The sequence below is a fragment of the Tympanuchus pallidicinctus genome, unplaced genomic scaffold (assembly GCF_026119805.1).
Source record: "Tympanuchus pallidicinctus isolate F22 unplaced genomic scaffold, pur_lepc_1.0 scaffold1, whole genome shotgun sequence".
Lineage (NCBI taxonomy): Eukaryota > Metazoa > Chordata > Aves > Galliformes > Phasianidae > Tympanuchus > Tympanuchus pallidicinctus.
Window position 1 is genome coordinate 34,591,030 of NW_026294618.1, and position 17,586 is coordinate 34,608,615.

A 17,586-nucleotide genomic window follows, 5' to 3' on the forward strand; every position below is an offset into this window, starting at 1 on the left:
ACACAAACCACACAGTGTGACGTGCTGGCCAGGCATGGCAACCTATCTCCTTAATGCTAACAGAGAGGAGCACTGAACAGGAACTGAAACAGTTACAGTACTCTTCAGGTGTGTTCAAATGTCAGATGTAGTTTGGGATTCACACTCCAACACCAAAGAACCAGAAATGGTTGGGAGGTACCACAGGAAGTGTACAAATAAGACATCCATTAGAAGAGTGGCATATCCGTACTGGAGGCAGAACCTTAATTAAAAGGCAAGTTCAAACCCAAGATGGCATTTTTAGTTCCTGAAAGAAGAATGCTGAATCAGAAACCAGCTCTCTTACAATGCAGGTCTGCTGTCCAAGCAGGTGAGCTACAAGCTTCAAGGCCAGGTTGGTGACAAACAATCAGGGAAGACTGATCCTGCTGCCTCTTGCACAACTCCTCATCCAGTTGCATTCTTAACACTGACTTGGTGAAGCTACATAATGTTAGCTTGTCATAAAGTATGTACTTCATGCATCTTCTGTTTTTCTCATGGTTCCAGCACCAGGAAGAGCAAATTGAACTTAAAAATGGTATAACGGACTGTGGCCACCACTTGGTTGAGAGGCTCCTACCTAAGAAAAGGGCCACTGAGCTCTGAAAAACATGAAGAACTGTTCTTGGAGGACTGATGAGTAATAACACCACAGTATTCTGGTAGTATCAAAAGTGAACACATCCTTAGCAGAAGTATTTTAAACCATTGACTTTATTAAAATACTTAATACAGTTTGTAGAGGAATGTACTTACATTTTTTGGAAACTCCACTGAAACCAAATTTTAATTATATATTTAACAAATGACGAAACAGTGGATGGAAACATGCTGTACACCAAAGAATAGACAAGTTATGTTTTTTAAAAAAATTATTATTGTTTTCCTGGAACAGACTCTTCTTTGTTTCAGTCTTGAATTTCTAGTAGCAGACAAAGGAAGTTTGCACTTCTCATAGCATGAAACCCAGCTGGTCCAAATGAAATTCCATTTGTTTTCATCAGGTTCTTCTTCGTTCAACCCTTGCTCAGTAGATTCCTCTTCTGAAAAAGCAAAGCAAATTGACCTCTCTAAACTGCTACAGGTCGTAGCGCAAGGATAGTTCTACAACTGAATATGAATGTGGAGCTCTGAACTTCCTCATCACCGCTTTTTCAAAATATCCATTTCAAGGGGAGTGCAAAAAAAGACACAGTCCAAACACAAGGGCCACAGCACATTCACGAGCTTGGCGGAATGCACACGGAGGAGAGCTGCAGCTTGATTCCTGCAGCTCTAACGTAAAAGGAAAACCAGAAGCTAGGTCTTTTCGAAATACAAGTCAATGCTGGGAAGGAGAAAGAAGGAGGCAGCTTGGACAAACCTTAAAAGAACGAAATGCAATAACTCATTTAAAAGGCTGCAATCGTCTTATAAGTTAGAATTGCCATAGAACCATGAGGATTGCTGACAAAAAGTTTGTTATGACAATCTTAATGATGAGTTTAATGGAGAGGGAAATCTTTTTACTTCGTGAAGAAATATTTAACTGTGTGTTTCAATGCAAGATGTGCAGAGGATGCATAGGTTTTCACATCAACTTCATAAGGCTCTTCTTAGGAGATAATTTTGCAACCTTGCATAGGTGATATTATATCTTTTCTATAGACAATATGCAGAAACTATGTACAGAGCCTTGATGAACACATTTTTTCCCCTCAAGTTTTACCACAGTAAAAAAAAGATGCTTATGTATCTCCTTCAGTTTTCTGAGACACATGTAGGATATCCCAGAAAGAGATGCTAGGAATGCCATCTGAGCGATGCCATGTGCATTTACACAACGGATTGAAGCAGTGAGAGAAGCCACCACAAAGCATAGTCCTAAAGTTTCCCTATGGAAAAAAAAATAAACTGCAGGAGTTAATTTTGCTTCCAAAGATTAAAACTCATTGAATGTATTTTAGCTGTAACACAGCAATGGTCTTTACAGATCAGGCTGCTGGATGAATGGATGACTTGTCCTGACACGCTCAGTGAACTACAGCAACAACCGATCAGATCCCTGTTTGTTAAATTCACAGTAAACTTTAAAATCTGCAATCGTTTGGTTTCAGCTCAGACCAGCTCCTCCATGAGACAACCGGAACGCAGCTTCTCACAGTCAGCGTTATGGATAGCTGCCAGGAGAGCCACCGGGTACCAATAATCGGCTCCTTCATGCCTATGAAGGGAAGTCAGCCAGCGGCTTCACACAGTGTCACAGGACAGCCAACCCCATCCACACCATGCAGGGTTCATCTTTGCCCTGCGACCATCCCAGCCTGGACACTTGCCCTAAGGCAGGGCTCTCTCCCGTGGAACTGCCTTCTCCTTCATGAAGGAGCTGCCTGGCGTTTCTTTTGCCATAGTGCGCCTGGATCTGAGACATCATTATTAGCACTGGTTATTACTCCTGCATATCACAGCAAAGTGTACTTTTAGTAATATTTACAGTGGTATCACTGTGGAGAACTAAGCCCTGTGCTAGAAACGGTCTTGGAACAGAGACCTTAATACTAAAGATTTAATGATTTCCTTATCTACAGAGGAACTTGAAGGCGAAGCTAACATCAGCCCACTATACATTTGGTGTGGTAGGTTCAAACAGCAAAAAAAACCCAAAAACAAAAAAACCAACAAAACACTCAAAACACTTCTTTTCAAAAGGATGCTATTTACAAGAGGGATTCACCTCTTTAATATTTCAACAACAAAAACCCAGCTAATTTTAAAATTAGTGGATTTTAGCCTAAGAAGGCTTAGTTGTCAGCCAACACAGCGCAGAAACAACATTGCTGTTTGCTGTTAAACACAAGTCTCAGAAATGCAGGGAAACTATGATAAATTATACTACGGGTGACAAACCGCAACCAGTTGAATAACGATAATCATTAAGAAAAAAGCAACACTTTTTCTTTTTTTAAACACAGCTTCTAAAAAGTACAGCATTCCAGTATTTTCGCAGTTCCAGGTTGCTGACATTATAAATTAAAGGTGAAAAGATATCCGTATATAAACAAGACAGCTTTCCCTTGATTCCACTGTACTGTTCTTGTCTATACCTTTGGAAATTTCATCTTCAAATATCAGAAGGTAAGGTTGAACTTCTCAGTTACGAAACAACGTCCATTCATGATGTGGCATTTGGAAAAACAAAACCAAAGAAACCACACCTAGATATTTACAGCAATTCAGGTGTTTCTTTTCCCAGCCCTCGCACTTGCACTTCACCTTCTGCAGCAGTGTAAATGCCACCCACTGTGCCCGGGGCCTATGTGATGGTGCGGGGCCTTTTGGGTGGTGGGGGTGGCATCAGTTCCGTGTCGGGGTCGAGGTGGTGCTTCCGCGTCTGTCCCTGAGAAGCTGCCATACACCTGTCGATGAACTCAAACAGTATCTCCTTTGTGACCGGGTTCTGGATGCTATTGCATACAGCTGGGAACAAAGAACATGTTGTGAATTTACTAAACTGATTTGTAGCAGTATTCATTGCATTTCCACATTTTGAACCCCTCTGTTCACAATAAACAACATAATTTGGCTTGAGTAGTCAGCCACGTAAACTCCGGCTTGCACAAGCCTGCCCTGTCAGGAGTCAGGCTGTGCCCCAGATGGGCATCCATCTCTTTTTAAACAAAAACGGGCATGTGTGTGTGTCTGTGTACATGTGCATACTGCTGCATGCAGCAACTACACAATGGCCAGGAAATGGCCACGGCCCCAAGCTGCTGGAGTTCAACAAATGTCTGGACAAGGCTCTCAGACGTACAGTCTGGTTTTTGGGTGGTGTTGTATGGAGCCAGGAATTGGACTCAGTGATCCTTATGGGTCCCTTCTAAGTTAGGATAATCTCTGATTCTATGGGCAGATATCCCAGTGAGGCAAGCAACAAGTGAAGCAGCAGCAACAAACACCTCGTGAGACCTGGCCTTAAAACACCAACCAAACTCTAACATTTTAGAACAAGATTGGCTTAATATTGAATTGGTGATGTTGGAAGGTCTTTTTCAACCCAGAGGATTCTGTGGGTATTTTCAATACTTTTTGTATGCAACTTTATATTCCTCTGATTAGTCCTCTCTAGAGACTGAGGAAGTAGTCCAAAAAAAGCAAGTAGAAGAAAAAAGCAAGAAATTAAGCAAATACTGTAATTCTCTTGGAAATATACATAACATTGAGAAGATAATGTATGGCATATAAGGACAAGACAGTATGTATGCAACTGCATGGAAAAAAAAAATCTGTTGGCTTTCTCATTACTAAACAACATTAAGACTCCCTGAAATTTACTTCTAACATAGCTTTTTTTTTTTTACAAATAACAATTAGTATATAATTTCCTGACTTTGAATGATTTTTTCCTGCAGAATTTCAGAATCATTCACGGCATTTACAATTAGTAAGACATCATCCTGGAAATATTTTTTATTATGCTTATTTCTGGTGAAAAGGTATTTCAGAAGTTTCACAGTATGAGACCTCAGCTGTCAAAAAACATTATGATGGTGGGATGGTTTCCATGATTGGAGTGTGGCTACCGATGGCTACAAGCTGTTCAGAAGGGACAGGCGAGGAAGGAGAGGAGTGAGTGTTGCTGTCTACATCAGGAAAGGAATAGAATGTGAAGAGCTGTCCTTAGAGAACACACATAAGCTAATTGGAAGCTTATGGGTGCTGGTTAGAGATCAAGGTAGCAAAGGAAGCCTCGGAACTGGTGTCTAGTAAAGGCCACCAGTCAAGTAAAAGCCCATCAATGAGGCCTTCTACCTCCAGCTGCAGGGGGCATTGCAAATGCAGGCACTTGTCCTGCTGGGGGACTTCAACCACCCAGACATGTGCTGGGAAAGTATCACAGCAAGGTGTAGGCAATCCAAGAGGCTCCTGGAATTCATTAAGGATAACTTCCTTAGTCAAGTAATTGAAGGACCCACCAGGGGGGGATTCAATACTGGACCTGTTGCTTGCCAATGCAAGTGAACAGATTGGTTACATCAGGATTGGAGGCTGCCTGTACTGTAGTGACCATGCTACGGCAGAGTTCATGCTCTAGAAGGATATGAGACAGGCAAAGACTAAAATTAGGACACTACATAAGCTTTCTTTTGCACACAAGAGCTCTCCATCCCCAGGTGTAGCAAGTCAGGAAATGAAGGCAAGAGACCAGCATGACCAAACCAGGAACAAACTGGTCAAACTGAAGAGCAAGAGGAAAATGCACAGGCAGTGGAAACAGAGACAGGTAGCGTGGGAAGAGTATAAGGAAGCTGCTAGGCTGTGTAGAGATGGGGTCGAGAAAGCCAAGGCCCAGCTTGAACTAAACTTGGCATGGGATGACAAGAAGAACAAGAAAGGCTTCTATGGGTACCTCAAACAGAAAAGGAAAATCCAGGACACCTTTCCTCCTTAAACTAGAACAGAATTAAGAAATCAAAATTTGAGCCTGAGAATGATTTGAAGTGTATTATTCCACTCACCCATGGCAGTGCTGTAGGCATTTGGAAAGCTTTTGTCTATTCTCTGCCTCATGAAGACCCAGCTGTTGTTCTCAAACTTGCATTCTATGATTTTGTTGTCATACTGTTTCAGATCTTTTGTCACCTGTTTAAAAACAAAAAACAAAACACAATAAAACAACATGTTGGGGATAAACATGTATTTCACTTCTGCCCTTCATTTTTTAGTAACATGCCTCCACCTTACACAGAAAAACTGCAGACTCCACCTCTGTTACAAATAGACTTGGCTACTCAATATTTAAAAAAGCTCTTCAAATCTGCTATCAATATACAGCAATTATATTACACTAAAACATCAGCAGCTCTAACAGAGGCAAAAAAAGTCAGTTCTGGCCCAAATGCAAAGAGGTTTCTATGGGAATAAACTGCTTCCATTGTAAGCACTACTGCCAGCTGAAGTGCACAAAATGTATTATCCATGTTTCGTCAGCCTTCTGCGTTGAACATTTCAAAGCCAAATGTCAGATTCCAAGATGAGGAAAAGCTTGTGGAAAATCATTCTACTCTTAACTTTACCAAGGGTTTTTCTTTTATCTTCATTTGTATTTAAAAATTAAAATCTTAACCCCACAATACTGCATGACTTCAAATCACATAGGCTCTGACTATTTTTCAGGCCTCATTGTATTGATTCTTAGAATTGTCAGTAATCAACACTCTGAGCTCTTTGTCTTTCTATTTGGCAATGCTGTGTGATCTGGAAATGTAGTTTACATGCTCTGGCCTTCCTATTTGTTTTGACTACTTCCTCCTATGCATTCTAATCTATGACACAATGCAAAAAATTTCAAGTAACCATGGTAACCAGAGAACCTTATCTAATGCTTTAACAACTTTACCCATATATTTCACTTTGTTCCAAAGAGCCTCTTTGTAAGTATAGAGCTGTATTCAACTGCTAGCTGCACTTAGTTTGCTTAGTTTACCAATTGAAAGCTCTACAGAGTAACACAACACTTCGGATTCTGCATCTTCACTTAAGTGCAGTGGTTATTTCAATTCATTAGCATAATTCCTCACCTCTGTGACATGGGGATTTACTACTGTCGAGGATGCAGGTTTGAAAAAGACTGTGACTGTCTGCAGGCAGCTTAATAGCACATACAGTGGAACAGCCCATTAACTTGTTTTCCATTAATTTTCAGATAAAGGCAATTAATTAATGAAAGGTCCTTTGCATGGACTGAGTCCTCCTACACTGCACAGTACAGGTCTTGTCCTGAATTTGATAAGCAGAACCATAACATTTTGCTTGGCATTTACTCTGAGTGTTTCTGTTCAGCAGTCCTGTACAGAAAGCTCTGGGATTTTACTTGTCAAGTAAAAATCACACTGTAAGACAATTTTGTTAAACATGCTTACAGCTGAGGCCTTTTACATTATAGGACTTGCAGAGCTAGGTTTGCAAATGATGCATTATTCGTTTCTTCATTCCATCGCTTGTAAAGAGCTTTCTTCTAAAACCATTTATTCCTTACGTGAAATTTGCTGATGATCACCTGGATAAAGTTACCCAATGTCTCAGGTTGCCAGTCTTTATAGCACTCTCTGCACAGCACACCCGTGCTGAAAAGCCATGTGCAGTCCAGACGTTTGACTGACACATGCTCACTGGACATACTCCTGTTCCACATTCAGGAAAATACATCATTCTTTTCTAGCACACTCTGTATATATACACTTGGCTGCACTGTAACTTGGGAAGGTATATTACTTTGAAAATAGCTGCCCTGTGGCAATGGGGACAGTGTGGGGAATGGCCATGCAACTGATTTTCTGCCAAAGCAGGAAAATGTTAGAAGGATCACCTGCCGGGGAGAAAAATACACAAAACTGCAGGCAATGACTTCTAAATAACAATCTCTAACTAAATAACAATCTCTATGGCTTTCTCATGGTTTATCGTTCTTCTAGTGTTTGGATGCTTAGAATAGCAATAAATTAGATGGCAGCTCTATTTGACTGTAGTAATTAAGCAGTATTATTAACTATCTAGATATTTGCTTGGTCACTCATTAGCAATCTAGGAGACAGATCTTTCTACAAAATATGAACACCTGCCAAAGCAGTGACTTGAATATGGTGATCATAGTCTTTAACAATTGCAAGCTGTAGTCATTATTTTACAAAGAAAAAAATACAGCACATACTGATCCCTGTATTTTAAGCATCAGTCCAGAAGTACATATAAGTTTCAGCAAATTCCAGACATTTGATCAAGACTGCAAGTGCTCTGAGCATAGCACATTCTCCAGCATTAAAAATACTTTTCTACAGAATTCAACTATTGTTGTATCTTAGTAAACTTCTACATATTACTTTTTATGCGCTGGACTACACAAGCACACAATAATCCTTGTGTCTAAAATTCACACTCTACATCTACTATCACCTGGATGCTACTTTCTGGCATTTTAGCTTTAAAATGGAACTGTCTTGAATTTCCTTCTCTGTGGGAATTCACTCTGAGCTGCTCAGAATGGTGTCTTCTCAGTTCTTCCTTTGCGTAGGCTCAGCTCTTCTTCCCCTTAAGTAATACAGCCTGTAGGAGCAACTAAATAATGCACTATCATTCCTCTTCCTGGAAGGCACTTCCTCCAGCTTCACAGAAACGGGAGAAGCATCTCAGGAAGGATGGCAGTTCTTAGTCAAAATTGTCATCCTCATCAGCAGTGACGTTCTTGATACCACACCCATGCTTCTGCCATATTGTCAATAAAATGCACTTAAATAAGCATCCAGTGATTTCAGGAGGGAAATTTCAAGACAGAAACCATAAGGACTCTGTGGGATCTCCCTAGAATACTTATTTCCATCACCTGTTTTCAGACATCCAGTCAGAATCAGAACCCCAGAAGACCAGTGTAGGATAACGAGGCTGATGAAGGTAGGGTGCATCAGGACAGTATTTCTGGTCTGGGCCAAAATGTGTCATGGAACGGACAGTCACCAGCTTACACATGGATTGCCTTTCTCCCCAGAGGAGCAGAATACTTGCTGTTCCTGCTTGCATTTAATCTGGTTGTCTGGAACCAGCCTGCTTACCCAACATTAATTACTTGCTAGAAATACAGATTAGCTTCTTCTTAGATGGTGATTCACTACCCCACTGCTAGATTTTCAGCTGCGATAGGAAAAAGTGAGCAAGAGCTGCAACTCCTCTTTATCAACAGCTCTGCAAGTTAGCCTAGATACAACATAGACCATCCTTCAGCTATCTGCCACTCCCTGCCAAGAAAAGTTTCCCACTGCCACCATCATTTGTGCTGTTCAAGTATGAAAAATTTTGTTTTTTTTCCCCTACTCTCCCTCCATTCCTTATTTTCAGAAAAAAAATCAAAATATATTAAAAAAGTGAAATGTCTAACATACTAAATCACCTCACTGAGCAGACTAACCAAACCATTTTGAGATGAATCACAGCATCATTTTTATACGCAGCCACATTTTATATTAACTTAGGGCAAGATGTGAAAAAAACAATATATCCAGCTGAAAAAGAGGAAAAAATCATTTCTAGTGAATATATCAAACTCTAGTCCTGTAAAAATGGCAGCATTTGTTATGATGTTACCAATAGCCAAGGTTTTCCTGTGCATCTCCACACTGCACTTGTTGATCAGATTGAGCCATAATTTAACCTGTTGAGCCAGTCCTTCTTTTAATTAACACATGTGCATTTTCTTTTAAAACTGCACTCATACATCTGCTTCTATTTAACATCTTTATTAATGATCTTGATGAGGGAATTGAGTGCACTCAAGTTTGCAGAGGACACCAAGTTGGGTGGGAGTGTTGATTCTGCCTGAGGGGGGAAAGGCACTACAGAGGGACCTGGACAGACTGGATTGATGGGTCAAGGGTAACTGTATGAGCTCCAATAGGGCCAAGCATCCAGTCCTGCCTTTTGGTCACAACAACCCCAGGCAGCCCTACAGGAGAGGAATGGCTGGAAAGCTGTCTGGTGGAAAGGGACCTTGGTGTACTGATGGACAGTCGGCTGAATATGAGCCAGCAGTGTGCCCAGGTGGCCAAGGTCAATGGCATGTTGGCTTGTATCAGGAATGGTGTGTGAGCAGGACTAAGGAAGTCATCCTGTCCCTGTACCCAGAACTGGTGAGGCCCCACCTCAAGTACAGTGTTCAGTTTTGGGCACCTCAGTACAGAAGGGACATGCAGGTGCAAAGAAGGGCAATAAGGCTTCGAGAATATGCCCTGTCAAGAGAGACTGAAGGAACTGTTTAGGGGCTGTTTAGTTTGGGGGAACGGAGGCTGAGGGGAGACCTTATTGCTCTCTTCCAAAATCTGGAAGGTGCTTACAGCGAGAGTGAGGTTGGTCTCCTCTCACTGGTGACAGAATGAGGGGAAATGGCCTCAAGTTGCACCAAGGTAAGTTTAGTATATCAGGAAAAACTTCTTTACAGAAAAGTGTAGGCTCACCAGGGAGGTGGTTGAGTCACCATGCTTGGATATGTTCAGAAACCATTTGGATGCGGTGTCAGGGACATGATTTAGCAGAGGGTTGTGGTTAGACTTGATGATCTTGAAGGTCTTTTCCAACCTGAGCAATTCTATCATTCTATGCTCAGTTTCATCATCCTTACTTCCTAAGGAGCATAAACTTCCTGGGCAAGCTGCTACATTACATAAGGGTTATCAATGAGAGTCTGAGACAGTTAATATTACAGAAACTGTATTAACAATGGATAATCTTTACAAATTCATATACTTCCCTCATATTCGAGTTCTTTTGAAAGAAAAAAAAATCAGTTTCTAGATAAATGGAAACTTGACTGAAAGAAGGCTTGTTTCTATATATGTTTTTTATGAAGCAATTGAAATGATTTCATCTCAGTAAATTGTCCACTTAAAAGATAGTGATGTTTGTAAGCAAAATGTGAACATATTCTATTTCCAATCTTTTCTCTTTCTAAATGCCTTTTTGTTGCACTTTCCCCTCTATTACCAAACATTTATAGAAAGAAAATTGTTCTTTGATGCACCTATTCCTATTGCTTATTCCACATGCAAAATTATCAGCCTGTTTGTGAGTTCCCAGAAGAAAAGATCATAACAGTACACACAGAAAATGTTAACTTTTATGAGAGAATAAGTGAGAAAAAGCAATTGAAATACTAAGAAATTAAAAAGAACTTTATTTCTAAACGGAAAATTAAATAAGGAATTAGAACATACAAGCAAGATAGATCCTACATGTATTCTATTGAATCTGCTTTTTCTTTCTTTTTCTTTCTTTTTTTTTTTTTTTTTCTCAAGAGCTACATGTGCAATGGAGGCAATCTTTTTCAATTATGCCCAAATATACCATCTGTCTGTTTCAAAAGAAGTTCAGAGTTGCCAAATAAGGTCCGGAGAGTAATCCTTCCTTCCTGATAACTAACTTTTCTCTATTAGGATCCATTCTCAGAGCTGAGGCCAACAAACAAGCCAAAGAAGCACATCCTAAAAAAAATGGTTGGCTTCATGTACACAAGGGAGAAGCTCCTGGGTTGCTTCCCATCCCAGCCTTCTGCTGCAGGACAATTGGAGCCCACCCTTCTCTATGAAGCCATTCTGCAAATGCTATACCACATTTTTCTAACTGTCCAAGAACATGAGATTCACAAGCTTCACTGTCCTCAAGGTACTGGGATACATCCAGCCAGAGATTACAGTTTAGGAAATAAAACCTTGATAGCAGAATAGCATGTATGAAATCCTGCCTTCTGCTTTATTCTCAAGAACTTAACTACCTGGTGTAGTATTGCAGACATTGTTTCTAAACTTGTCAAGCAATGTGGAATGACCTAAAACAAGAGAATTAACTAGATCATGGTTCCTGTGATTCCATAGCAGTGGGGGCATCATCTGTAGGCGAGGAAGAAGCAATGACAACCAAACCCAAAATGAGGCATTTTTGAAAGCTGAAGACTGGAAGTTGCTCCTTCAGAGCTACTTCCTAATGCTTGGACAGCTTGTTCAGATGCTTCTAAAGAATTTTTTTCCCCTTTCATGAGAAGTTTCTCACGTTCTCCACAGTTAAATTAAGCATTCTCTAAGAATTATAAAACTACAAGAGATGGTAACAAAGTGCCTGTTCATACCATTAATGTACACAACAATATTAGCACTGTCAACTGGCAGAAATTCATCAGTTAAGTAAACTGCCTCATTTTTGTTCATGCCAGACTTCATAACATAATTTAATATCCATTTCTTGATATGATTCAAGAGATTATTTTATCAAAACCATAGATGCGTCAAAAGTAGAACAACAGCCTTGTAACTCAATTCTTTTGCTAAATTAAAAGGACACACAATCAGTATATTTAAGTAATGTGCTACCCAACAAATAGTTATCAGCTTGGGTAAACACAATGCAGGTGATATATTTATTCAATATTAAAGAAGTCTTCAAAGCGTAACTAGACTGTTTCTTGTGTACATAGGGAATGGAAACGCTCCAGTTTTGAGATCTCATTCCTGGAAAGAAACATTAAGAAATATAAAAAATTTAATGTTTTTGTTCACACCACATTAAATCACACCGCCAACATCAAGTGCTGGAAAATCAAGAAATACACCAAAGAGAAAATTCATTCAAAAATCACAGGAGCGTGGCTTTGCTGAGTTGCAGAATTTATTTCTTATTGGCTTCCAATGTCTGGTACTCAGTTTATGATTTACTCCTTTCTCTTAACATATAAGAGATTATTTGGGAAAACATGCAATTTCAAACACAGATGCCATTATCTGCCACATATAATGGGTTGGAGCCTGAGTTTTCCTGGCAACTGATTGATGGAAACATCAGGAATAAGAAAACTTCCTCTTATCAGAGATATTACAAGCTTAATGATTTCTGTGCCAGCTGGTAATAGATTTCTTAATGTATCCTGGAAGGTCTCCTGCACACCTGACCCTCTAACACCATCTGAATTATCTGTAAGACATCAATGAGCTTCGTTTGGGACTCTCAGAGCAATATGGATACTACATCAAAGCAGACCCTCCTTGTAGCTGCTAAGACCATGATGTGGGAGTACGTTTGCACAAACGTTTTGCTTCTCAACATACTTCAAGATGTGGACCTTTTTCTATACTTTCCATTTAACTCAATGGAAAAACCTGGTCAGCCATAGCAAACCTATAAACTATCTGCAGCTTCAGGCATTATAACTCAGGAATCTCACAGAGCTGCTGACCTTCCTCCACCTAAGTCCTGAGGGAACTTTAAAGCTTTCAGAAATCTATTTTCTTTTAATTATTGCCACGAATGGGAAGCAGTGATCCGAGTGTCCGCAGGTGCTGAAGAGTTAAATGAAATAAAGTAATAAATAGTAGCTTCCCAGATAAATAGCCAATAGCCCTTGCTCCAGCACCCTCATCAGCAGAGGTTTCTGAATTAAAGAAAAATAGATGTCTCTGTATGTCTTCTGTAGAAACTGAGAAGAATTCTGTTCTAAAGACTCATGAACTTGGCATATCTCCACTGTGATGAGTCCATAATTATGGAAGTTATTAAAGCAGCAAGTGGAAGTCTGCACTGACAGAAGAGGAAAACCTCTAGGGGACTGGGAAACCGCGGTGAACACCCAGGCACTGTGAAAGCAGTAATGGAGCTCTCAAGGAAAACCTCAATGTGAACATACTCACAGAGGATGCACACTTTCTGCAAACAGAACCTCGCCTGCTCTACAGCTCATGAATTTGGAGAAAGAGGTAAAAAGAACGCTCCACCACAAGCACTTGGAAGAACTTCATGGAGGCCAGAGACAGCCAGCTTGGATACTGTGTACCAGGAATAATAATAATAAACCATCAACTCATCATCAATACTGAAACTATGGGACATTTGCCTAAGTATCTAAGAAAAACAGGCAATTGCACACAAATAGGTAGAAAATACTCCAGCAAATCACAGAACTGTTGAGCATGTTCACAGAAAAAAAAAAAAGACAAACCAAGAACAAAAACAAAAAACACTGAAAGATGAGGAATCCTCTTGATGTTTCTGAAAAAAGCTATCCCCACAAGGATGGTAAGAGGAGAAGACACAGTTGGCTAAACCAGCACGTTCATGTGTGAGTTGACTGAAAAGCTGAAATTGTCGTGCAGCAATGATTCCAGAAGGAAATACTTCACCCACAGCCTGGAATATTTTGAGGACTGTATTCCTGCTTGATGTGAGCTAATTTGTGAACACCAGCCTTAGCCTTGATTTGTGTTTTACACACACAAACTGATTTTGCAAAAAGGAGACAGCTCCAAGCAAAGAGCTCTGCATGCTAAGAAACAAAGATCCAGACATGACTTACGCACCGATCATAAAGAATATACTTTGAAAACAACACTTACCTCATTCATAAATTATTAATTTCATAATGCTTACTATTCTCAGCTTGCAAATGGGGAAACTGAGAGATGGTTTGCAGTCACACACCAGGGAAAGCATTTACCCCCCATTTGGTTCTCTAAGCCTTATTGTAATTATCCCTCAGGTACTTACAGTCATGCTACCAAGAAATCCTGCAACATAAGGGCAGCTGAGATTGCTTTAATAATTTATTATTAAAAAACCCATAACACATCTTCCAGAGGCAAAGCTATGCTTTCATTGTTGTACAGTCTTTGGAACATTATTTCTGTACTTCAGAATAAGACAGAGAACTGAGGTGACAGTGTCAGTCTGAAGAAGTTTATTCTGACATTTTTCTCTTTTGCATGTTGGACTCTAATCACAGCTCTCTTAGCAAATGTTTGTGTTTATCATACCTAGATTCTACAGCATACTTTCTTGTATGACTGTTTTTCATCTTTTCTCGGTATGCAAGCTGTTAACTACTGCAGGAGCTGATTTTTATCTCATTCTATCTGCGCATCTCCCTCTACAATTTGCTCCATGGCTTGTTGCTGTACCCCCTGTGGATGGGATTGCACAGAGAAGCCCCACAGTTGTGCTATCAGAAGCTTCCAATCAGCCTGTGCCATCGGCAGAAAAACTACTTTTCTGAGTCAGATAGCATTTTTGCTATTCATTTGCACCCAGGCTCTACAAACTTACCTTTATAAGTTATGTACCTCTGAGCAGATTCATAAGTCTCAATGAACTCATGCCGGCATTATCAGGATCTGGCCCTAGACCTAATTCTAGTCACTGCTTATCTGGGTTCTGAAACATTCTTAGAAATGGTATTTCTTCTCCTTTTTCTGAAAAAATGCCAAATGATACCAGAATAAACCAAAAGAAATTGAAACTAGAATCCAAGGTAGCAAGCAATTGCAAGTGAGTCTTTCAAATGCACTTGTAATAACATGGAGCTTTCAAAAGACAGCCATTGTGAACTACATGCTTTTCTTCCATTTAGCTCCCAAACATCCAGTTTCATATGCTTAAAGATTTTTTTTCCCCTCCATAAACCAAAATTCACCACTGAGAATAATTGTGTTAACACTACAAGGAAATCTGTTTGCTTTGTTAAATTGAGCCTCAAAAGCACCAATTGAACATACATTTGTGATTGTCAAAAAATGTCTATTCTTATATCCATTCCAAGAGTTTACTTTATTACGGCTTATTATAAATATACTGTCTAAAATGCAGCAGCATGACTGTTCAATTTCCAGGCCATAATTTTATGATAATCGTATGTAATATATTCATGTATCTATCCACAGCCTAACAAAGCCCAAACTGGTTTGCTAGCAGATCTGCTTTCCTCATGTTTCAAATTTCTTTCCTTCAGAACATTAGTGAATAATAAGATAAAAAAAGACACAACTGAAACTTTAATTTATATTCTCACTACAGTAGTCACGTGCAGAAACATACAACACTGAATTGGGCATACTGACATTATCAGATACTGACATCTAAGTGATATGTAAATTATTAAAGATAGTATCTTGAAAGCATTATTAGAAAGGTGGGGGGAAGGGTGCAAGATTATAAATTTATAAATGTTTTCAACATCTAGAAATCTTATTAATAGTTGAAAATATTGAGAGGGTAAAGAAAGAATGGAGAATGTGTCCATGAACTAAGACCAGAGCTAAGTAAACTTACTTTTAATCTCCTATATTTAATGTGCTGTAGTTTTGCCCAGGAAATATTTACAAAAACTAGTCAATCTTTTTATTCCATGTTTCTAATAGTTCACAGATATGGTACTGGAGCATACAGAGGCTTAAGAGTCTTGCAAAAATTCAGACAATCCCCATCCACTTCACTAGTCTGAACAGCTTGTCATCAACCAAGTCTCCTAAGAACCAGAGGGTCAAGCCAAAGAGTACAGCTCAGTCTTGCTCATTGGAGCTTTAATACTGTTCATGTAATACAGAGCATCTGCAAGAGTGCCAGATCTTGAGATCAGTCTCTTACAGAAGAAGTACATTTCGTTATATACTTTCTGAGAAGAAAGTTCTCAGTTTCTGTATGTGTCTGAAAGAAAGCATGAACTTTGTATTTTCAATTACAGGATGACAAAAACAGTCAAGCTAAAGCCACTTTTTAAAATCGTGCCAATGTGTGGGGGTAGGCTTACCCCAATCACCGAGCATGGAGTTTGCCAACTCAACTTTCATTTTTGTAGCTAATGACACAGGGCAAATTCCAGATGACTGCTGGAACCACTTAAGCGAGAGAGCTGATAAATGCCTTAATGAAACACTGCAATAATAAAAACCAAAAAGCAAATAAGAGTCAAACAGTAACAATAGAAATATCTATTAGCAGTACTATAAAATCCAAATAATAAAGCAAAGATTTGGTGGGAGAAAAAAAGCCGTGAAAGGGATTTTTCACTGTGTTTTTCATCTGAGATTTCAATTAGAAGGAAAATAAGCTTTTAGCTTTGTTCATTACTGCATCACAACATAAACAGATGAATGGCTGCAGACTTAATGCAGACTTTCAAAAATTAGCTTTGATCAAAGCAGATGCTGTAGCCTGAGTCCTCTGCTGCCCCAACACACTTCTTGACTGCCTTTATAGTGCTGAGGTGGTTTGAACTCCCTCCCTTTCTAGAATAGTCTACCTTAAACTTCAAAGCCTAACTGGCTTTGAGGCTGAAATCATGGAAAGCTTTTCCCTTCTTCTTCAAAAGCAATTAAAGATGTTCAGTATAATCTGGCTTATTATCTCAAATCTAAGCAGGAAGGTCCTCTTGATCATCGTGGGATTACAGAATGGAAGGGGCTAGTTAGGGAAGTTAATGGTGGCTGAGACACAGCAAATGGTTTTGATAGTGCCTGCCAGCTGATGAGGTCAGTGCTCTAAAAGAAAGGTAAGCAAGGGCTAATCTATCAATGGCACAAATTTCTTGGTAAATGAGGCAACAGAGGGGTTCTTCCTGCTTTACCGTTCATTGCAAGCCACTCTTCTGCACTTCTTATTAATGAATCTGCAGATTTCAGAAGCCAGATTTCCCAGGACACCACAATGATGGATGCGGGGAGGGTGACAGGCTGCAGTCATCATGAGATGGAGAAGGGCACAGGGACACACAATATTCACGGCCTTGGAGAGTCTCAATTGGCTTCAGAGGATTTTATCAGATGTGGTAAAAGAGAAAACTCTGAGTTTTCTGTTTGGGTAGCAGCTTTGCTAGACAAATTAGGGTGTGGTTTTTGTTGCTGTTTTTTGAATTTTAAGGTCAACTAAGCAAGATTACAATTTTGAGTGGCAAATGCTGACAAAATTCACATTTGAAAGTTGATTCTCCTGAAACTCTGAAAGACAGGGAATTTGGAAAAATCCACTGTAATGAGCATGCTTGTCATGGCTTTGCTCACCAACTTTAATTTCATCCAGTTCACCTGCGGGAGCTTGCTAAGGCATGCAAATCCAAGAAAAGTTGCCTGGGTTTTCCAACCAGATGAGCTTTCCAAATAAAAAATCTGCTCAGAAAGCTCTGGTCTGCAAGGACTTCTGCGTGGGCTGAGTCTTAAACCCTCCAGAAGTCAGAAAAATTAGAATCTGAGCTGAAATTTTGTTTGAGTGGCCATTCTCCTCCACCTCAGACCC

The 17,586-nt window shown here is 39.7% G+C and overlaps 1 protein-coding gene across 3 annotated transcripts in view; it reads right to left on the bottom strand.

Moving 5' to 3' along the window:
• Nucleotides 1-720: 720 nt before the first annotated feature.
• Nucleotides 721-17,586, bottom strand: part of RNGTT (RNA guanylyltransferase and 5'-phosphatase) — a 186,301-nt gene continuing 169,435 nt past the window's right edge. For all 3 annotated transcript variants that reach the window (XM_052678333.1, XM_052678325.1, XM_052678343.1), the window contains 2 exons: nucleotides 5,520-5,643; nucleotides 721-3,480 (listed from right to left, as the gene is read on the bottom strand). In XM_052678333.1, the coding sequence (XP_052534293.1) occupies nucleotides 3,317-3,480; nucleotides 5,520-5,643 (288 nt within the window). In that variant the 3' untranslated portion in view covers nucleotides 721-3,316. The remainder of the gene's footprint in view (nucleotides 3,481-5,519; nucleotides 5,644-17,586) is intronic.